Consider the following 21,511-nt stretch of genomic DNA (forward strand, 5'->3'; position numbering starts at 1 on the left):
GAGTTGCAGTTAGTCACAGTTATTGATCGGTGTGCAAAGGGCTTTCATCCGACCGAGAATTTATGGCCAGGGGAGAACAAGGATAATAACATGATTCCAGAAATAATGGTTTTAAAGATTTCTTGAGTTCATTATGCCATTGCTCTATGTTTCCCATACATGCAACACTATAAATTACATTGATCTTCACAAGCATTGCATGTACCCATCCACCTTCAAAGCCGTGGAGCATTGGTATTTCATATTGTCCGATATAACTCCTTTATGTACATCAACAACCATTAGCAAGGGCAAATTACAATTTTCAAATTGTCCCAACTGATAAAAACCAAACCCATAATCGAAAAAAATCACCCAAACCAAATCCGACTAATGCTTCCCCCCTGATGCTGCATGCGAAGTACAATGGAGACAAATACATATCCAATCAACAAAAAAAGAACAATAGCTTGAGTGAGAACTATAGAAAACTGTAAAATCCTTTGAATGATAATTAATTACAATTAGCAAATCATAAGCTCTACGAGAACATAAACCCAAAGCCTCGCAAATAGATTTTTCAGTGGTCATCAAGAAGAAAATCTTAATATAAACCACATGGACAATTTAATGGATGTTGGATTTGTTATTAATATTGAAACTCAATCAATTCTCAGATTTTAAATTACATACAGAGCAATGCTGCAGCTCTTTCATAAGAATTTTACCTTTCACCAAGCTACAAGGCGTATCCCTGCAAAACTTTCTCAGATTTCCTCCTCAATGGCTGTAAATTACAAGACTGAGATCCGTAAAGACAGCCAACAACAATGCTAATGGTACAACAGAGCAACCAGTTAAAAGCATTTCCTTTTCAAGCACCTTAGCTCAGTTGCTCAAAAATAATTTTCTGATCCATCCCAGCTCTGCAGCAGGGTACAGGCATCCCGATACTCAAACCCAAAATTTAATTTTGCAAGGGCCAGAGCTTTATCTGAATGGGAGCAATCTGGTTCATTTCGGTAAAAATGTGAATGAACTGGGAGCTTCAACATTTGTCAAGCACATCGAACCAGAATCAACATATTTTCATAAGAGCTTCATGATAAACAAATTTTCTAGGGCATTCATTCTTCAAACGAATGCATACATATTTTTTCCAGCAGCAATGACCAATCTTCACCCAGCTGCTGGGATTCAACTCCATTGCCACTTTGAAATCAGGCAAAGAAATTGAGCATCTCTGCCCCTGTTCTTGCAAAACTTCTGTGGGCCCAGAGCTACTCTGCATGTGAAAGTGATTAGTTGGCCACAAACCATTAACAACCTTGCCTTGAAGCTGCTGCTTGTGTGCAGATTGCTTTCTCAATTCACGTGTAGACCTTGATCCAACCAGATCAACACATGATCTGATCAATTTCTTCAAGTATACATCCAACATGCTGTTCAACATACTAGCACATTCCAATGAAACCCCTCCAAGGCCCTGCACTGCTGCAATCTGCTCCATTCGTTTCTTCAATGTCTCAGTATCATACAAACCACCACTGTCATAGTAGCTAATGAAGTCGCCACTGCTTGCCACGGGCAGTGATTTGTGGGCCCCACAAATACTAGCTGAACAATATGGAATCCCAAGAGGCGCAAGCAAAGGACTTCTAGAGAAATCAATGTGGTTGGATTGCTCCACCTCCTCCCCGTCTTCAACAATGGCTCCTTCAGTCTGACCTTTGCTAAGCACCCTTGGCCTTCCCGTGGAACGCACCAAACCTTCTCTTTCAATTTGAGGCTGCTCGGCAACTGCTTGAGGATGCTGCAATGGTCGCTGATAATCATATGGTGTCAAATCCCCATTCTCCAAACCCAATTTATTGCCATTGTCTTCAGTTCCCATGGATTGATGTGAGAAACTATCAACCTTTCCATTTGGCCCCAGTGGGCTGGGCCGATCCCTGACTTTTCTATCTGGTGCTCCAGACCTAACCTTTCGCAGGGATGACACTGGCAAAATCCCATTTGACGAAATGGCCATGTTTGGATTCAGGTTGGGAACAAGGGATCCAGTCGGTTCATGTCCATCATCTCTGCCAGGATAACTTTTCACATTTTGTATCAAAGATTTAGCGGGACCTGCTTCATGAACTGGCGGTGGAGTCTTAGCCTGACAAACATTTTTCAATATTGACCGTATCAACTGATTATGCAGTGGCAGATTCTCCCTTCCAAGAATGCGGTAACATGACTTATCAAACTCACTTTTACTGAGTTTCTGACTTAAAAACCTACTCAAATTATAAAAATACCTCTTTGACCTCTCAGCCCCAATCTTCTTCACTATCTGAGCTTTTAATTCACCTAAATTGATTCTGGAGCCCTGCTGAGGTTGCATTGTTCAATAAGCAGATTCCTACACCATTCACACAACTACAAAACCACCGAAACCTGTTTGCACCCCCAATTTACAGTTTTCTCAAACACCAAATAAGTCCAAATCCACCAATTTGCATACTATACAACGCAAATCAAACTCTTAACCTCTGCATATTGAGAGTAAAAGAACAATGATGAAATCCCAGAGAGAGAAAAAAAAGGGGAAAAAAAGCTTAAAATCACCAGGGTAGATAAAGAGTTATTCCAGTTTTAACACATCCCTAATACCCAAAGAGCAACAACACAATGCAAACCCAAATCTCATCTTGGTAGAATCAAAACCCTAGGGGAGGATCATACTACACTTAAGTAATAAACGGAAACCCCAAAAAAGAAAGCCGAATTGAATAAACGCAAAGCACAAATCAAAACCCTACAGTTGGAACAGCGCGAACCGCAAATTTAAAAAAAAAACAGAATGAAGCAATTGAACCCACAAAGGTAATACTTTTACAGGCAATTGAAAAAGGAAACAGGTTGGGGATTGACAAATTGAAGTTTGAGGGAAAGAGATCAGTGGAGTTGGTAAGATAAGAGTTGAGGAAGAGAGCAAGAATTGCAAAGAAAATAAGCAAAGAGAAAGCTTAAAAAAAAAAAGGCTGACCTTAGCTTCAGCAATTGCAGAGAAATCCAACGCCACAGCAGTTGTTGGTTGGTGTCGGGGTTAGGGGTTGGATTGTTCGAAGCCCCCTATCGATTCTTTTTGGCTCCCTCTATCGATTTTCTTTTTCTTTTATTTCCTTTCCCTTATTTCTTTTTTTAAAATACCAATATATAAAATAATTATCTGTATATGTGTTGTGTTTATTTAGAGCGCATTTTCCATTTTCCCGAGTTTTTTCTTTCTTTTTCCTTTTCTCCCTTCCTCTTCTTCTTCTTTTGCTTATGTTTATTATATTTTCAGCTCGGCTTTGTTTTCTTTTAGCTCCATCTCTCGCTCGCTCGCTCGCTCGCTGCTACTATTGTAGTTTCCCTTTTATTTTATTTTATTTTTATACTTCTTAATAATAATATTTTCCTTTTTACTAAAGTTTAATTCATAAATAATTTAATAATTTTCATTTATATTTATTTATCAAGTTAAACAAAAATAAATAATAAAATCTTGAGGTTGTTTATATATTTATGTTGATTAATAAACTCGTTTATACTTATTTAAAGCTAGTTAAAATAGCTTCAAGTTTATTACTCTTTTTATATTTTTAATTCACTCATTACTTTTATTTCAATGAATTTATATATATTTTTCAATTAAGCCTAATTATTAACAATATTAAAATTATTCTATTAAATCTAGTTTAATTATAACATTATTTTTTACATGGCTATCAATCGAATATTTTTTTATTTTAAAATGTTATACCAATATATTTTAAAAAACAAAGTGTTAATAATTGTTCATAAATTTTGAAATTAAAAAGTAAATGCATTAATTTCTTAAAAATAAAAATAAAGAAACTAAATTTCAAATGCACAAAGAATATAACAACTTAGAACATATTTAATATTTAAAACTAAATCTTATAAAACGCATTTATTATTCTGTTATGTATATTTCATAATATTACTATTACTTGTGTGTTAGTTTATTTATTTATAATATAAGTATTAATGTTTTTTATTATGATATAATTAAAAATTGATAAAATTGTTTATTATTCATAATAAGATTTAATTTTCTTAAAAATGTTTAATTATATATATTTACAAATATGATTAAGAAAATATTAATTTAATGTTCACAAATAAACTCATTTAATTAAATTATTGAACGTCAACATGCATAATTCTAAACAAATAAACATAAATACATGAACATGAATAATAACTCATTGATTCAAACTCAACTTATTTGCAGCCTTACTCTGTGTTATTGTGCTTCTAAGACCTAGAAGAAACAGTCAGAACATTTAAAATATAAGCTTCATTTCAGACTTCAAAAGAAGCTCTTGCATGGTATTGTAGATATTTAGTTTTCACTAATTATATGTTATTTATTCTTGAAGACAAATAAAATCGTGCTTAATGAAATTGCATTTCTAAATATAATAACAAAGTTAACTTCAAATGAATAGAGTTGTTGTTACACTTGATATCTCTTTTAAAAAGAACAACTATTTTTTAGAATAGTTGTTAAGAATAATTGTTGTTTGATAAAAGTAACATTTAAAATAATTATGTTACTTATTTCTTAGTTTATTAATGATGACATTCGTTATGTAGATAAACCTAGTTTGGTTATGATGTAATTTGCTTTATTTCTTCATTCACAATAGAAAAAGAAATTAAATTACCCAATTGGCCACTTAATTTTTAAGAATATTTTTATTTTGGTCACTAAATTTTTATTTTTTTGTAATTTCATTACCTAACTTTTAATCACAATATTTAACGATAGTTGACTGTATATGTTACATTATGTTTACACTTTCATTTTTGTCACATAATTTTTAAGTCACTTTCATTTTGATTACTAAAAAGAATTCTAATTTTAATAAAAAGTATTAATTAAGTAAAATAACATTAAGGATTAATGTGAAAATATTGCAGAAACTAAAACAATGCATTAAAATTTTTGTCATATTGTACTTGGTCATCTCATTGCCAAAAGTTTTTTTTTTCTTCAATATTAAAAATTTAAATTTCAAAAGCATCAAATAGTCTCAATTGATTTGTTACTATAATATTAAAATTAATTTAATCTTCTTTTAAAAATTAAAAATTTATTTTATGCTTTAAAAATAAAATAAAATAAATTATATTTAATAGTTTTCTACGAAATATAATTTTTTTTTGATTATACGATGTTGAATAATCCATGAAGGTTTTTTATTTGCTGTCTATCAAGATGATGAAAAGGGTAGTTTATAAAAAGGAGTCGCTTTAGGGGTGACTCAATCATTAGCGGGAGAAAGGCCCAGAGTGCTTCTCTTAGGCAGTATTTCAGTTTGCAATGCTCTGTATAAAAGTGGAACAGAAAAGGCCCAATAGCTCAAACATTTGTGCCCGTAAAATTTAAAATATATTATAACTATTAACAGAAGAAAATCACTCACGTAACAAAAACACTATTCTCCATCAAGCCTTTCCTTTTCCTCCCGCCTCCCCCAATGTTTTAGCTTGTTAGGGTTTTGTTCCCTTTTACAAAGAAAACAGGAAAGCAAAGCATTCAGTGTTCGAATCCGTCTTTCTTGCACCGAACTGTTACAGATTTATTGGCAACGTTTAACGAAGTTTCGAATTTATGTTCTATAATGTGTCCAACCTAGAGTGATTTATACAAGCTCAGCTTATTATATTCGACGTTTTTTAATTTATCAAGTTGTTTGCTAAAATGCAAGCCTGAAATGAAATCTTTGAAATTATGCAGGTCATCAACCTAGAAGCTTATCTCAAGCGATGGGAGAAGTGGTAATTATTCATTTCCTGCAGTTTATTTTCCTCTCTTCGTTTATTAGTATATTTCAGTTGCGTATTATAGTTATAAATTCTTAATTTGCGGCGTTATCTCACTGTCTAATTGGTATAGAATTTCATGCAAGAGGAAGATATTCGATTGGAGACTACGCGAGCAAGATGTAACCAGCATCTCTTTCCTTTTTTTCCTCTAAAGATTTCTGCATGTACATATAAGATTTCTGTTTCTGAAGGAATTGAATTTTGTTTTGCCTTTTTTTTTTTCAGTTGCAAATGTTGTCAAAAGGCATGCCCAACTTACAGAGCGTCTCTCCAGGTATAAATATAATAATCTCTATACTAATTCTTAAGGCGTTTTTTTTTTAATACTTTTACGTGTAAGTTGCCTGAAAATGATGGCTGTAATGGCTTATATCTACTTGCATAGGATAGCTGATTTCTTGTTTAGAGTAGAAAGCTGATGAACGTGCTCTTGTTCTTTTTCTTTGAGGATTAATGCTCTAGGTGTTGGTGATTTGGCAGGGATTCTGATAAGATGATATTTGAGCGTCTACAAAAAGAGTTTGAAGCTGCAAGAGCTTCTCAAAGTCAAGGTAAATATTTGTGCATTTTCAGTATCGAGTAGTTTTTTTTTTTTGCAACTGTGTTTTGTAGCAATATTATCAGCTTTATAATGCTTTATCTATATGTTTAAAATCTCTTTTGGTGCAATGCTTTATCTAATATAAAGCAAAAGTTACATGATTCAAGCATTTTTAACTCTGACAGGAAATTGCCATTTCTTTTTTGTTCCCTTTTGATCATCAGAGATTAACTTAGATGGCGAACAGTGGAATGATGGGTTATTAGCTACAATAAGAGAGCAGGTATGTCTTTTTTTTCCTGAATGCTTTGAAGTAATTATTTTAGTCTCTACTTTACTGTTAAAGTTGGAATTTGATGAATGTGGCAGTTGTCTGATGTTGAACAATTCTTCCTGCTTTAATTTGCCATTCTGTTAATGATAGTTTCTCTACTCTCTTTTTGATAAAAGTTGTCTAGAATTAGATGCTAATTTATCTGGGTTTATTATCAGGTTCATATGGAGGCTGACAGAAAGGCAACATCTGGGGATGCAAACGACATGCTGACATCTCATTTCCAAGAAAAAGTTACCTACAGAGTCGGAAATAAGGTAATAAAATGTCTAAAATACATTTTGGAATGTTCATTATCTAAAATTTTACGGGGAAGATGGGGCAGCTTTCTAACAGTTTCTTGGACAGGGTTTAAAATTTTGAGGGAAGTGCTTTTAATATTCATAACATTGTAAGATGTAGGAGTTAGAAAAAGAAAAGAATTTCTTTTGTTATAGTTAGGCAAGTCCGCTTCAGAAAGAGTATATGTAACTAGCCATAAGTTTTGTTTTTAAATGATCAATATTGCAGCAACTATTTATGTATGTGCTTTGTTATTGTTTTATCTGTGAAATCATTTCTTGGGAGCTCAAACTTGTAAGTGAACAGGTGATTTGTTGTTTGGAAGGGACAAGAATTGGCATATTATATGAAACGTCCTTTGCAGGTACTACTGAAGAAGTTTTTATTATTTGATTGCATGTAAAAAGTTATTGCTTCATGCTTAGGCATATCGTGGATGGTGTATTTTACTATTTTGATTTAATGATGTTTATGTAATGGCAGGGGAACCTTGTGAGCTGTATCATTGTGTGCTTGAGAGCAAGTCATTTCTTGAAAAGATGACCGTCCTTGAACATACAATTCCTTTCTTTCTGCCAATACGGGAAGTAGAAAATGATCTTCTTTCTTCTAATGCCATGGTAAGTTGGTTGCATATCTGGTTTTTACTTGATAAGATAATGGAATTAGATCGGTTCTTAGTAAATATTTTTCTTTATCTATCTACTTTCAGAGATTTATAGATCATATTGGAGAATTATTGCAGGCTTATGTGGACAGACGGGAACAGGTAATATTAATGCTGTCATGTTTCTTATATGAAATATTACTTTTTTATCTTCCCAAATCAGTAGTTCTCGTGCTAGACAATGTTTTGTTTCTTGAAGCACTTGTTTGCTCCACCATTGCAGGTTCGGCTCGTTAAGGAGTTGTATGGAAATCAAATAGGAGAGCTGTATCATAGTCTTCCGTACCACATGATTGAATTTGTACCGGAAGATTCTGATTGGTTGGTCCACTTTGCATTTTCTGGGGATATCTATACTTTCTGCATATTTTCATAGTGATATGTTGGTTTTTGAACACTATTTTAAGTTTTTGTGGTTTCCTGTAGATAGATGATGCCTCAGTCTTAATTTTCAACTATTATGTTTGTATTTAATGCAGCAAGGTGACAGTAAGCCTTAGATATCCCGACCTTGTTTCTGTACTTCCAACACGAGTAAAAGTTCTAGCATGGCCAATGCATCAATATAAGAAGAGCCATACGAGCTCAGCTGGAGCAATGGGTTCCCAACCTATTCCAGCTCGTTTGTCTTATGCAGAGGATGCCTTGAGAACCATGAGCTTACCAGAAGGTATCACTTTTGCTTTTTTTTTTCCTGCTTTGTGATGAGTGGATAACTAATGTGATTTCACTTTCTTTGAGTTTTTCCACTCACACCTGGTTTGCTTGCTTGGTTGTATCATCAGCATATGCGGAGATTGTGTTGAATTTACAACAAGCCCTGCAGCAAATGTTTCAGGGGGGAAGCCCTAGTTAGCACTTCACTTCAGTTCATTTCCTTTTCAGTATTGTGTACAAAAGTTGTTTGGTTTGTATAGGATGATGACATATACTTGTGAATCATTGGCTACTATTGGTTTTCCATAATTCAGTTAGTAGTATTTAGGAATAACATTCCTCGACTTTTTAAGCATTAAGGCATTGTGCTTCTTTTCGACTTTCTGTATTGCCCACGATTTTGCTTATCTCTTTTCGAAACAGAAAGAAAGGAAAATAAAAATGAAGAAAAGTGTGGACTTGGGAGGAAGAAGCGGGTAAGCAGGCGGCTGTTATGAAAGCTGGTGTTATTATTATGCTGTTAAAAAAGAAAAAAGAGGAATTCCCTCAGTTGCATAAAGAAAAGAGAGAATAACAACGGAACATAATAATGGTTCCAACATTTATGAAAAAGGAAAATGACCCTAAATCCTGACTATCTACTACTACCGCTCCTATATTAATTGAAGTAATCCTCATAATAATAAATAAATACTTTAAAATTTTAAACCGTATAGTGCTGCTGAATCGTATCGATATCAAGTCCCTTCAGCTTAACAACTGATTCAACATGCCCCTTCAGTGTATTCAGCTCCCTCAGCCTACACATATGCCATTAAATAAATATCATTTCCTAGTCATTAAAAGAAAAGATATGCGGTAATGATAAAGAAAATTGCATTTCATTATATTATTTATGCATGCGATCGCTCACCTTGCAACCTCAGCCCTGCGCTTCGCCTGCTCTGCAATCTCTGAAAGTTCTCTGTAACTACTCTTTTCATTGAAAAGATTTGAGGTTTCAGGTGGTTGAAGGCCATGCAGAGTTCTCTGCGCCGCTGCCCATTGTGCTTCTCTTTCCTCTTTCCCATAATCTTTCTTTGTAGTGAAGGCAGTCTGTTATTGGAACAACAAAAAAGGCGGAATAAATTCATGACCAAAACAATAGAAAAGACTAAAAGAAAAAGGTGTTTCATATTGGAATTGCAAAAAAAAAAGAAAAGAAAAAAAAAAGAAAGAAGAAGAAGAAGCAAAAAAGAATGAATCGAATACCTTGTTGTCCAAAAGGTTATCCCAAGCCTTGCCGCTAAGAACGTATCGGATTGCAAATTTGATAAGATCAAGAGGGATATATGTCACCACACTGTAAAGCCAGATTACACCGGCCCATCCCCACCCCATTCCTTTAATCCTTGCAAAACCCCAATTTGCATAGACAGCTATCAAAGTGGCAACCTGCCAACAAAATACATGTGACCGCTAAGCTTTCATTTTTCATGTTCTAATAATAGGCAGGCAAGGAACTTATCCTTTTCTTATTGGTAATATAGGACTTAATTTAAGAGAGTTAGCTGAATTTCTGAACTTCTTCATTTATTATTACGATGCTGATGCTGATGCTAATAATGTTAATACAACAATTGCAGCTTTTTATGAAGAAAATATAAAAGATTAGTCAAAATTTCTTACCAGCTGAGCAATAACAAAAGCAGTGAGTAGAAGAAGTCCAGGACGTTCAACATAGGACCAGCTGCGAGACCGTGTAACAAAAATGAGGGCCTGACTCACTATGCTAACTTGAAGGTATAAAGCTGCCATCATTTCTTCAGGACTATCCGCTAGTGATCTAACATTAAACATATTCTGAAATGTAGGAAAAGGGAGCTTAGCAAAACGCAACCCACCAAATTTAGAGAAAAAAGAATGGGACGTAACCATAGCCACAGCTGTTCTTACCGGGAAGAAATCGGTGTCTTTCATTACCCAGAAGAATACCACAGTCATCAGTGCCAAGTAACCTCCAAGCACAATGCCAGTCGAGAAAATCTCCTTCAGTTTCCAGCTGTCTGGCTGTGGAGACGGTTTTACTCTGTCCTTGGAAATTGTCATGATTGTACCTATTGATGTGATGATGAATTAAATCAGATTAATAAAGCACAATAAGGCATATAATATTTGATGTAATAGTCAAATAGAAGTAGCATCTCACCATCGTTTAGGATGGCAATAATTAAAACCATGAAGGGTGCAAAGTCAAACTTCCATATCAAGGCGATAAACATGAAGCCAAACTGCCAAAATGAAAATATGATTAAAATTTAATAATCCATTTGACTATATAGAATTATTGGTGCTCAAGTCTCGAAAGCTCTTTATATACTTACCACAATACGAATGGTGATTGAAACTGCATAGATCTATAAAGTTGAAAAGAACGGAGCAAAGTTTAGAAACACTTTCACTGTTGGAATAAGGACCTTAAAAATGGAAACAAAAGTAAGCTACGATAGGACTAACCGTGTAGTTTTTCATCCTTTGGAAAATAGCCCTGCTGGTCAGCACTGCACTGATAATGACACTTAGCCCAGGTTCAGTAAGTACAATGTCTGAAGCACTTCGAGCGGCATCTGTAGCATCGGCAACAGCAATTCCAATGTCTGCCTTCTTTAAAGCGGGGGCATCATTGACACCATCTCCAGTCATGCCACAAATATGTTTCCTCTCCTGGAGCCTCTTTACAATTTCATATTTGTGTTCTGTCATTGACATAAAAAGGAATTGTTAGGGGGAAAAAGAAAAAGAGTAGAGTAGAGGACCCCATAGCAAAGAAAGTTATTACACTGTGAAAAACAACCTAAAAATATCTAAGGTGCTGGGAATGTGCATGATAACTCTTTTTTTTTTTGTTCATTTACGAACATATCATATCATCTTAATTATCAGCAAGTTCTTGTTTTTCAGAATATCACATACTTTGGAATACTTTGAACAACTAAAAACGCACCTGGAAATACTCCTGCAAATCCATCAGCCTTCTCGATCAATTCATCTACAGGGAGAGAAGCAATGGAAGCATCCTTGTCTTGGCCCAGCAAGGAAGATGAAGGATACATGTTTGTTCCCATTCCAAGCCTCCTACCAGTTTCTTTGGCAATTGCAAGCTGATCCCCTGAGTAGAATTAGAAATTTTCAATACAAAATTGACACGAAACTATAGACAATTTACAATATTAAAATAACATTTAAACAACCCTTACCAGTAATCATCTTAACATTCACCCCAAGGTTTAGAGCTCTTCTGATGGTTTCTGCACTATCATGCCTTGGAGGATCAAACAGTGGCAACAAACCAATAAGCTGCCATGGTGCCCCAGGGCCGTCTTTTGATTTCTCAGGTACATCCTGCAATAATAGATATTAAACAATATTATTTTACCTCAATTTACTTTGTCTAATCAACATGAAGCAAGCAAAGTTTAATTTGCTTACCTGTCTTGCAACAGCCAAAGATCGAAGTCCACGTTCAGCGAACTTATCAATAACTGCATGGACCTTTTTCTTGACATCTTCTTTGCAATTGCAAAGAGTTATGATCTAATTCAGAAATTAAAAAAAAAAAAGCATGTATATTAGAAGTTACTTTCAAATTTGATTTAAGCATGAGGAGAGTAATATTACCTGCTCTGGTGCTCCTTTGCTAGCACGATGCCAGTTTCCAGCAGCATCAATGTAGGTTAGAGCTGTTCTCTTGTCTACAGGGTTGAATGGTAAGAAGTGAATCTCTCGAATACCAGCTCGTGCCTGCCCAATCACAATCAGCGTCCAAAATGACTAATGAATTCTTGGACCCAATACTAAACTATAACAGAAGAAAGACCTGGAAGAAAAAAATACCTCCTTTGGATCTGCAAGCATTCCCACAATGGCAGCATCGATAGCATCCTGATTTTCAGTCCTTGAAGCCCTTGCTGCATAAAGGATAACATGCTCTTTTTCGACTCCCTTTGCAAACACTTCAATTAGGTTTCTATCGACAGTAAGTTTGTTTAAAGTCAGAGTCCCAGTCTTATCACTGCATAGAACATCCATGCCTGCCATTTCCTCAATGGCTGTCATTCTCTTTGTGATAGCTCCTTGTTGAGAAAGCCTATGGGAACCAATAGCCATAGTGACAGATAACACAGTGGGCATAGCAATTGGGATTCCACCGATCAAGAGAACTAGTAAATTGTCAATTCCATCCCTATACTTGCGGTGCTGTATTGGGTACATGACTATTATCTCAATGATTATTCCAACAGCAATGGAGCATATGCAGAAATTACCAATGGCAGTAAGCACTTTCTGGAAATGCCCAACTTGATTAGTGCTGTCCACTAGGTGGGCAGCTTTACCAAAGAAGGTGTGAACCCCAGTAGCAATAACGACTGCTTCTATTTCACCTTGTTTACACGTTGAGCCAGAAAACACTTCATCTGATGGATTCTTTGTGACAGGAAGAGACTCTCCAGTGAGAGCAGATTGATCTATCTTCAAAGGATCACCCTCAAGAAGACGAGCGTCGGCTGGAACTATGTCTCCCAATTTGATAGTGATGATGTCCCCTGGAACCAGAATTGCTGCATCTTGCTCACTCCATCGACCATCTCTAAGAACCTACATTACGGTATAACAACGACACCCTGAAGTCAATGATTAAAATAGAAAAAAGACTATATATACCGTTGAGTTGCTGAATGTTCATTTTCACCTTAGTTTTTGGAGCAAGATTAGCCATGAGAGCAGCTGCAGCGTTACCAGCATTATTTTCTTCTATAAAACTTATGGTGGAGTTGATCAGCAGCAAGGCAATGATCCCAACGAAGTCTTGCCAGTCAGGAGGCCTTCCATCACCATTTGCCAAGGCAATTGCCATTAGAGCAGCAGCTTCCATGACCCATGACAAAGGGTTCCACATAAAACCCAAAAACTTGAGAAATTTGCTCTCCTGTTTGTAGAGTATCACACCATATCATACAACAATATACAAGCTGAAATTTTACAAACTCAAACGTAAGAGGCCAGTGGTTTATGGTATGGACCTTTTTCTCTTCTAGTTTGTTTGGTCCAAAAACTTGAAGGCGATTGGCGCCTTCCTCGGAAGTCAATCCTCCTCTTGTACATTTCAGCTGCTCGAAAACTTCCTCAATGGGAATCCGTTCCTGTAAGCAATTATTACTATTTTAGCCAACTTAGACGGAAGGAGATGAAATTGTTACCAGAGTGCGAATAGGGATGTGACCAGTGCACGCGGTGAAATATGAATATGACGAGAAATATGATACAGTTAAGTAAACAGAGCCTGTCGCTTATAATTTGTTTGGTATGCACGAAAAGCTCGGAAAATCATTGTTTGAATGAATCGTCCATAGTTTTTTTAAAAATAACTATCGAAATTCAATTCCAAAAACGGAAAACACTACAAAAGCAAATGATTCTTAATATATATAAACAAACAGAAAGCAATACGTATAGACTTGCATGCATCAAATTAATATTGATTGATGTAATTAAACGATGAGAGAGAGAACATACCAGATCGACGGACTCGTTTTTGATCTCCTCAAGGCTGATGCCTTTGTCGTTACCCATCTTCCAAGCTTAGTTGGAGAGAAGGCAAAGAAGGAACAAAGCTTTTAGAGTTGTATAAAGTTAAGCAAATACAAAACGAAAGGCCGAAACGCTTAACTACTCATTTTCAAACCAAAAGGATAAAAAAAGAAAAAGAAAAAGAAGCACTAATAAAAAAAAGTCCAGTAAGAAGACATGTTTTTCCTTAAGAACGTAAATCAATGGCAGTGTAGTCTGTTTCTACGTTTATATGCGTTTTATATACGTGAAATGGCGGAGGAGCCTTAGTCGCTGCCCTCGATTTATAGTAACAAAACAAGGAGCGGAGCAGAACGACATTATGTGAATGGGACCCGCTTGGTCTGGTTCTTCTTGACCCACCACGCCCACGCGCTTCTTCTTTCAGTTGACTTCACACTCCTGTGTAATTACTATTAGTACGCTTATTATCCCAAGCACAGGTGTGATAATGAAGATTTTTTAATGTTAACACTAATCATATAAATATATATCTTGAATCAGTAAAATCCAAACACAATTAAGTATAAAGACGTTGGAACAAGTATAATTAAATTATTACAAAATAAATAGATTAAAGATTATTTCATATTTGTATTTGAAATTTTAATTATTTAAATAAATACTAAGAATATATATTAGATTAATGTTTGAGATTTTTTAATAAAAAAAATGAAATTCTAATATGTTATATTTTTTAAAACTAAATTTACATCAACTAAATTCAATTAAACATTTCACTAATGATGTAAAATATAATTATATTGTTGGTCACATTTATTAATTTTAGTAGCACATAAATAATTGAAACAACCTGGTTTATTGGTAGAGTATTTATTTGTTTCAAAAATTATTTTTATATAAAAGATAAATGATTGATTGAAATTATGATGTAATACATCAAAATAATTATTCTACTAAACTCTTTTGTCATGAATTTATCTTTATTTGTTTGTTAGGTTCTGTTTTCAAATATTTTCATAAATGATTTATTTTAAATCATGCATTTTAGCTTTTTTTTATACTAATTTTATTATAGTTCTTTATCATTTCTATTCTTTTTGATATAATGACTAGAACTATCTATAGTCCTTCCCCAACCCTTAAATAAGAGGATAATGTGTTTCAGCGCACTCGAACCCACATCTTCTTACACTGACAACAATATTGATGCTAATCGAATTAAGATTTAATCAACAGATTATTTTCTTTTCGTTATTAGGAAAGTAGGGATGACGATTTAACCAAAATAAAAATATGTTTATTATCTTTTTTGGGGGAGAAAACAGATAAGAGAGGCGCGTGCTATTGGTATGAGGGTAGAAGTAGAGTGAAGTGAAGTGAAGTGAAGTGAAGTGATGGGTATCCGTGGAACGGAATTAAATAGGATATTTTCCTCATTATCAAAACTTCTATTTTTTCATGATCTATGTCAGTTCTCTCCTGCTTTTAGGAAAAAACTTACAATTTGTGGTGACTCATGACTTACTAGTTTCAAATTGATATTTTATTATTTATTTTGTAACATGTCTTTATAGATTTTTGTTAAGTAATTTTTAGTTATATATATAAGAGTTAATATTTGGCACATTAACTATGATTTTTTATTTTACAAACAATTTTAAAAAATTAACATGTGTCTCTTTTTTTAAAATATTTAATTTTTTATAAATATTTTATTACACTTATCAACCCCTGACCCTACTTAGTTTAAAAAGTAATATACCAAATATTTTCTCTACATATAAATTATTTAATATTATAAAATAGTAAATATAAATGTTATATGTATTAAACATGTTTTATTTATTATATTTATTAAATACATTGTATTCAAATAAGATTTTAATCAGGAATATAATTTCATCAAATCAAAATAAAATCTGGATTGAGAAATTCAAATCAACCATATTATTAATTAAATTTGTTCTTCATGCAACAAAATTCTCCTTCCTTTAGGCCGAAACATTTGCATTTTTTTAATTGCACATGTTTTCTTTAGGCTCTTAATAACGAAGTGTCATCAATATGACCCACACCGACCTAGTATTTTATGCAAGGTGTGTGTGTAAAAAACCCCCAAAAATATCTCACTTATCAAACCCCAAACGACGGTGTTTTCGTTTTCCTTTTGTTCTTTCGTAATGGTCTTGTTTAGGAATTATGAACTAAGAAATACGAATACTTAGGCTTAGCATGAAAGCAAGTTCCAAGCTTTCAAATAAGATTGCATCATTTCCTTCATTAAGTTTCGACCTAATTATACCCAAAATTGTCATTTTGAAATGGGTTTATATTTAATTTTCAATCTCTCACTATTTAATCAATCCAAATAAGTAAATACTACTTTACAAATCACACATCACAATACCATTCTTTGTTTCCTTAACTCTCTAGGTTTTCCTTCACCACCAAATGCAACTTGTTTTTACACTTTTATATATATAATATATATAATACAAATCGTGATATTTACTCATTTTTCACGTTACTAATTCACTTTTTTTTAATGTTAGGAGTGGCGAATAGAGTTAGACCGTGATTTTTCATAATCTTGGGTTGGGCCCCAATTACATTGAATTTTGACCTCAATATTAAGTTAGGTGAGAGACAATGGAACTTGGAAGATATCAAAGGGAAGTTCTATTTTCTCATGTACTTCCCTCTTAGAAAAAGGAATAAATAGGAAACAGACAAGTGTTTGGAAGATCCAGCGATAATAGCAGCAGATGATGGTGTTCATTTCAATAACTAAATTGTTGCTACATATATATGTATGGTATATATATATTTATAGGTCATGGAAATTAAAGCACAAAGTTTATAAACAAAGGGAAAGGCAGGCAGGCGGGCGGGCAGGCAGGCATATGGAATAGATATCTGCCAGAAGAATAATTGCTGAAAAAATATGTGGCTGCCTGCCTTCACCAGGCTGCACAATTTCCAATTTTATTGGCATCGTTTAAAAAGAAAAAGGAAAATTCATGGATGCCTCACCCCATTTCGGGTAAAAAGGGTTTGGCTGAGTTGGTTTTTGATGCTCTTTCGATTGAGAAAGAGTTGGAGTAGTGTTTGTGGAGGAAAATAGGACACCTCCCCTGTTGCGTAGGTAATGGAAAACACTGGAAAATCCCTAGTAATGTAATGGTATTGTTTCAAGCAGGAAATGATGATAAAAAGAGTAGACAACTAAAAGAGTTTAACCAAGATTTGTGTTGGATTGAGTGGTAAGGTATTGGGTTTGATTTTATTATTAAAATAATTGTCTCTCACTTCGAATTTAATCAGAATCTAATATAACTACAAATAGTGTAAGACTTACAAAAATAACATAATAAACACCAGTTTTAACAAAAATTATCTAGATTGGTTGTCCCACTGAATGTTTGTGGTTTCTCAATAAAAAGTGTTAACTAAGATGTTAGGAGGATTGGAGAAGGGTAACTAAAATAAAATAATAATAGAAAAAAAGCTATACATGTAATGTAGGTGAAGTGTAATCTAGAAAATGCAGTCGAGGAGCAGAGGCCGTGATAATATTTATATAGATACAGTAGTGTGATGAATGGAGATGAGTCACGAGACCTGTCCAAGTTTACATTGTTTTTAATTAATGAAGTTGGTTAAGAGGAGAAGCATGACACAACGTCTTTGAAAAAAAGGGAGAAAAGCCAAAGTGTTTTGAGATCACATGCAGGTGGGCACTGGCAAAATGTTGTCACTCTCACATGTTACCCCCTCTCCTAAATTGCTCTTCATACTATATGACTAGGCATCTTAAGAAAGGGAAAACAAACTGAAATCAAAGAATTTGAGACTAGACTCGTTGTATAAATAAATACATTTTTTGAATAAATAAATCTTTCTCTCTCTGTGGTAGTGGAGAAGTAACTCCATGTGAGATCATCACAAGTACTGGCTCAATGTCAAAGGTAAGAACTAAGAAGCCCCATTTCTCTGTTTTGCGGATAAGAGAGGCATGGAATGGAATGATGTATGGGTTAATTGAGAGTCCACCAAATCTGACTAAAATATTAATAAAATAAAATAAAAAAGAGGGAAAGGTAGGCAGTGTTGAAAAGCCATTTGTCCGTGAAAACGGGTGTTTGAGATATAGAGGGACTGATGGTGATGACTGATGACGAGTCGCCTCATCTCAATATGTAAGAGAGGAATGGAAGGCTTCAGTTTGGCCTCCATACCATAGAATCATAATGATTGTAATATGGGACTGAGAAACCTGTAAAAGAAAAAGAGGTTCACAAGGGTTGGGTTGTGCTTCCTTCCCTTTTCCTTTGCATGTGAAAAGCACTACTACTTCCCCCACTGCTTGGAGTTGGATAGAGACGCTACCTGTCCTTTTCTTCAAGGATTTGCTCAGTTATTTGTTCTTAACTGGATGCTGCTGCTACCGCCTTTGATTTCTTTCCCACTGCTACATCACCTTCATTTTCTCTTGCTTTTATTTTCATGTCATCCCATCCATCCATATATTGTATCGTCTATCTACTTTGATTGAGCAAAAGAAAAAAGGGCTACTTAGTCCTTTCTCCATTAACTTTTGTATGGCCTACTACCCCAGATATGACCATACTACAACTGTTCACATCGTATTCGTTTTAATCAACACGATGATGATATTAGCCTTCCTTTTTCTTCAATTATTATTATCAATACTAATCATGAAATTAAACAAAAAAATTTATGGTGCAATTCATTAGGCTGTCGAACCAAGGATGATGTTAATGGCATAGGAGGTAATTACGAAAGCTGCCACAAAACCAATTGGATTTGGACTGGGAATTTTAGTTAAACAAATTCGAAGTAGAGACTGGAGAAAGATATAATGGCAAACTTGGGTTGGGCCCAACTCAACAATAGTTTAGTTATATATTGTAGACTTCAGTTGTTGATTATACAACACAAAGGCATAGTTCACCTGAGTCCAATGGACATTTTTTTTCCTTTTGGTGTTCTTCATTTCACTGCAAGTATTCTCAACTAGGACCCCTTCTAATTTTGTAAAACTGCCAGACAGGAATCAAATTAAGGAAATTTTATCACTCCACTCCATAACCAGCTTACATAGGAAAATTGAAATTAACAATTTTAAAATACTGTGATTTGATTCCATGCAAATATTTCTTCAACAACAATGCATAAACTAAGAATTATGCAAAAAGCTTAGTTCAAAACAAATTAAGACCCCTTCCCAACAGGATAGGCTTACATCAGTAGTGCAGGGAAGGGTACAAAACTATGCAGCCTGGAATCCAATATATATTTCCTTCTTGTAAAAAACTGGTGTCTCACGCTCAAGGTAACCATTTCATCCGGCAGGATGTTAGAATTAGGTTTCAATCATAGGCTCAGGACCAGACTGATCGTTCTGGGACCTACTCGACTGTCGTACAGAGTTGAAAAGAATGTCTTTGATGACCTAAAAGTATAAAAAGGTTAAAACTAGATGTCATAATCAAGTCATGGATAAACTAAGAATATCTAAGTCCTAAGAATCTGGAAAAGCAAAGTCACCTGTGACATTAAACCATGGACTTGCTCCAAAGTTATCTTTGCACTATCTCTAGTAATCTTAGCAAGCTGAGATTCTTCCTGCAACTAATAAGTGGGTATCCACATTGCATTCATTGAAAAAAAGATAAATTATCCTGAAAAACAGCTCGAGCATACAAAATAACAAAAGAAATCATACTGACCTTCTTTCGAGGGGGTCCTAGTGGGCCAATGCGAGAGTGAGCCAATTGGTTCTCTGCTTGCTCCAGCTTTTCAGCTGCAAGATGGAATAATGTGACCAAAATAAACAACCAAGAACTAAGTCACAAATACAATTTCACGTGCAAACAAGAAACTATACTATCTATGCAACAACATTTTTTTCCTCCAAACTGAAACAAGAAAAGAAGAGTTACCTAAATCTGAAATTTGTCCTGCAACATAATCTCCATTACCCAAGAGAGGTGAAGAAGAAAGGGTGTTTACCCAGTACTTATTCCATAACAGATCCAGGAGGTGACAATCAAGTGAGGATTTGAAATAAGTGATGTCCAATGCATAATACTGCAGAAAAAATAAACAACAAATTAATAAACAGTGAGAGGACAAGCACTCTCAAAAATTAAGGCTAATTGAATTTCATAATAACCTGTTTACAATGCACACCAAAGTCTTCAATCTTATTCAGAGGAATGGTCTGATATTCAGAGATAGGGTCATCAGGAGGCTTATATCCTTCAGGGTATGTCCTGAAAGCTCCAATCTCAACTTTTCCAGCGGAAACAGTCCTTGTTGGGTCAATTACAACCGCCAGGAAGGGCTCCTGGAACTGCTGGTTAAGCATTTGGGTTGAAACATCAATACCGGACAGCCAGCATCCATACCCGGGATGTGAATGGTACCATCCAACAACATTTTCCAATCGCCCAGCCTACAAAATAAAACAATAAACATTCTTCTTAATAGATGATTTTATAGCCAGCATTACCATGTTTCCTGACACATGAGATTAACTAAGAACACACAGCAATTACGTATACAGTGATACAAATACATATAACTGCAAGGATTATAATTGAAAACCATCTAGTTCAACTCAAATTAAATTAACAGTTATTTTCCTTCCAGAATCTAGACATTGCAACGACTATGAGTAATTAACTCTTCGCAATGAAGGGAAAGGATACTCATAAAAAGCACACGCTTATTTTACTTTGTATTTCCGTCTCCGGACATAATTATTAACTCTACCGTTCGTCTTGGCCAGGTTTAAATACTTAAAAGTTGCTGAGACTGATTGAGGGTTTCAATAACACCAGATACAAAGCGAAATCAAAAGGAGATTAAAAGAAAAACCTGCTTGTTGGTCTGGGAATAATCGACCATATACTCATAGGCATCCGCCTGAGCGTTAACCCTAGTCTCAGTGCCTTCAACAGGCAAAGCAAAGGCGTCCATGACAATGATAGCATCGCCGTCAGTCTTGCCTTGCATCAGCCCCATCACCTCTATGGTACCACCAGATCGGGCGTGGACAACCATCTTAAGAAGAGCGAGCGCAGAGATCTTAACGCGCTTGAAGTAGTGAGGATCATTGGCCCAAGGCTTCTCTTGCTGGAACTTGGCTTGAGCCGCCTCGTCGTAGTAGAATATAGAATCCGATGAAGGGTCAGGTGTCTCGACGGTAAGTATATTGTTTTCTAATTCCCATGTTTTCTGAGCTATGGCAGAATCCATTCTTGTTCTTCAAATTCTCTCTAACTGAAGCACCCCAGGCCTAGGTTTTAATTTTATAGATATCAATTATCAAGCACCGAGAGGAGAAGAGTGGGGAGAGAGGGATGGATTGAAAAAACCATCGCCATTCGCCACCCTCCCCTAGGATTGAGGCCCATTACGAAACTGTTCGGAAGTTATTGGGCTTGGCCTTTAATTCTGGCTCCACAATACTGGTTTGGTGGCTCACTAATTATATAATTTCCTGTTAATTATCCTGCTTCATAAATGTAATGAAATAAAAAAAAAATACCAAGGCATAGAA

General features: G+C 34.9%; 3 protein-coding genes and 1 non-coding gene across 10 annotated transcripts; 1 reads left to right on the top strand and 3 right to left on the bottom strand.

Annotated features, from left to right (window-relative positions):
- Positions 1-600: 600 nt before the first annotated feature.
- LOC107937939 (uncharacterized) lies at positions 601-3,350 on the bottom strand. Its single transcript, XR_005926982.1, has 2 exons — positions 3,014-3,350; positions 601-2,516 (listed from the first exon to the last, which is right to left on the bottom strand). It is a non-coding gene; the product is annotated as an uncharacterized protein (transcript).
- A 2,101-nt stretch (positions 3,351-5,451) lies between these two features.
- On the top strand, positions 5,452-8,728 carry LOC107937941 (centromere protein O). 5 transcript variants are annotated; one of them, XM_016870957.2, is made up of 13 exons: positions 5,452-5,651; positions 5,780-5,820; positions 5,939-5,987; positions 6,094-6,142; positions 6,349-6,419; positions 6,634-6,692; positions 6,902-7,000; positions 7,332-7,389; positions 7,509-7,645; positions 7,738-7,794; positions 7,916-8,013; positions 8,172-8,362; positions 8,478-8,728. In XM_016870957.2, the coding sequence occupies exons 2-13, from the start codon at positions 5,809-5,811 to the stop codon at positions 8,546-8,548; spliced, it is 951 nt and encodes a 316-aa protein (XP_016726446.1). In that variant the 5' UTR covers positions 5,452-5,651; positions 5,780-5,808; the 3' UTR covers positions 8,549-8,728. The 5 variants fall into 5 exon arrangements, with proteins under 5 accessions (XP_016726446.1, XP_016726447.1, XP_016726448.1 ...); XM_016870958.2 differs by having other exon boundaries at positions 5,453-5,679; XM_016870959.2 differs by having other exon boundaries at positions 5,453-5,665.
- On the bottom strand, positions 7,796-14,218 carry LOC107937940 (plasma membrane ATPase 4). 2 transcript variants are annotated; one of them, XM_016870956.2, is made up of 17 exons: positions 13,903-14,217; positions 13,410-13,529; positions 13,079-13,315; positions 12,223-12,984; positions 12,007-12,129; positions 11,818-11,922; positions 11,586-11,730; positions 11,333-11,497; positions 10,846-11,084; positions 10,713-10,745; positions 10,538-10,619; positions 10,285-10,445; positions 10,018-10,191; positions 9,601-9,783; positions 9,263-9,444; positions 9,059-9,149; positions 7,796-8,512 (listed from the first exon to the last, which is right to left on the bottom strand). In XM_016870956.2, exons 1-17 carry the CDS (start codon positions 13,957-13,959, stop codon positions 8,501-8,503), a joined length of 2,871 nt encoding a protein of 956 aa, XP_016726445.2. In that variant the 5' UTR covers positions 13,960-14,217; the 3' UTR covers positions 7,796-8,500. The 2 variants fall into 2 exon arrangements, with proteins under 2 accessions (XP_016726445.2, XP_040968965.1); XM_041113031.1 differs by having other exon boundaries at positions 8,137-8,512; positions 10,018-10,445; positions 13,903-14,218.
- Positions 14,219-19,056: 4,838 nt separating this feature from the next.
- On the bottom strand, positions 19,057-21,351 carry LOC107937923 (COP9 signalosome complex subunit 5a). Of its 2 annotated transcripts, none has more exons than XM_016870931.2 (6): positions 20,827-21,351; positions 20,120-20,401; positions 19,887-20,034; positions 19,674-19,747; positions 19,492-19,575; positions 19,057-19,396 (listed from the first exon to the last, which is right to left on the bottom strand). In XM_016870931.2, the coding sequence occupies exons 1-6, from the start codon at positions 21,205-21,207 to the stop codon at positions 19,307-19,309; spliced, it is 1,059 nt and encodes a 352-aa protein (XP_016726420.2). In that variant the 5' UTR covers positions 21,208-21,351; the 3' UTR covers positions 19,057-19,306. The 2 variants fall into 2 exon arrangements, with proteins under 2 accessions (XP_016726420.2, XP_016726421.2); XM_016870932.2 differs by having other exon boundaries at positions 19,492-19,569; positions 20,827-21,343.
- Between the last annotated feature and the right edge of the window lie 160 nt (positions 21,352-21,511).

Source organism: Gossypium hirsutum, chromosome A05, assembly GCF_007990345.1.
Source record: "Gossypium hirsutum isolate 1008001.06 chromosome A05, Gossypium_hirsutum_v2.1, whole genome shotgun sequence".
NCBI lineage: Eukaryota > Viridiplantae > Streptophyta > Magnoliopsida > Malvales > Malvaceae > Gossypium > Gossypium hirsutum.

What these genes read in the sequence shown, in the direction of transcription:
- LOC107937941 (XM_016870957.2), top strand. An exon ending in GGAGACTACGCGAGCAAGAT is followed by an intron (nt 5,988 to 6,093) that starts GTAACCAGCATC and finishes TTTTTTTTTCAG; the next exon opens with TTGCAAATGTTGTCAAAAGG. An exon ending in GTACCGGAAGATTCTGATTG is followed by an intron (nt 8,014 to 8,171) that starts GTTGGTCCACTT and finishes TATTTAATGCAG; the next exon opens with CAAGGTGACAGTAAGCCTTA.
- LOC107937940 (XM_041113031.1), bottom strand. Translation starts at nt 13,959, where the DNA reads ATGGGTAACGACAAAGGCATCAGCCTTGAGGAGATCAAAAACGAGTCC. An exon ending in ATCTTGCTCCAAAAACTAAG is followed by an intron (nt 12,985 to 13,078) that starts GTGAAAATGAAC and finishes ACCGTAATGTAG; the next exon opens with GTTCTTAGAGATGGTCGATG. An exon ending in CAATCACCATTCGTATTGTG is followed by an intron (nt 10,620 to 10,712) that starts GTAAGTATATAA and finishes TCATTTTGGCAG; the next exon opens with TTTGGCTTCATGTTTATCGC.
- LOC107937923 (XM_016870931.2), bottom strand. Translation starts at nt 21,207, where the DNA reads ATGGATTCTGCCATAGCTCAGAAAACATGGGAATTAGAAAACAATATA. An exon ending in AGGACAAATTTCAGATTTAG is followed by an intron (nt 19,748 to 19,886) that starts GTAACTCTTCTT and finishes TCCATCTTGCAG; the next exon opens with CTGAAAAGCTGGAGCAAGCA. An exon ending in TAGGACCCCCTCGAAAGAAG is followed by an intron (nt 19,576 to 19,673) that starts GTCAGTATGATT and finishes CCCACTTATTAG; the next exon opens with TTGCAGGAAGAATCTCAGCT.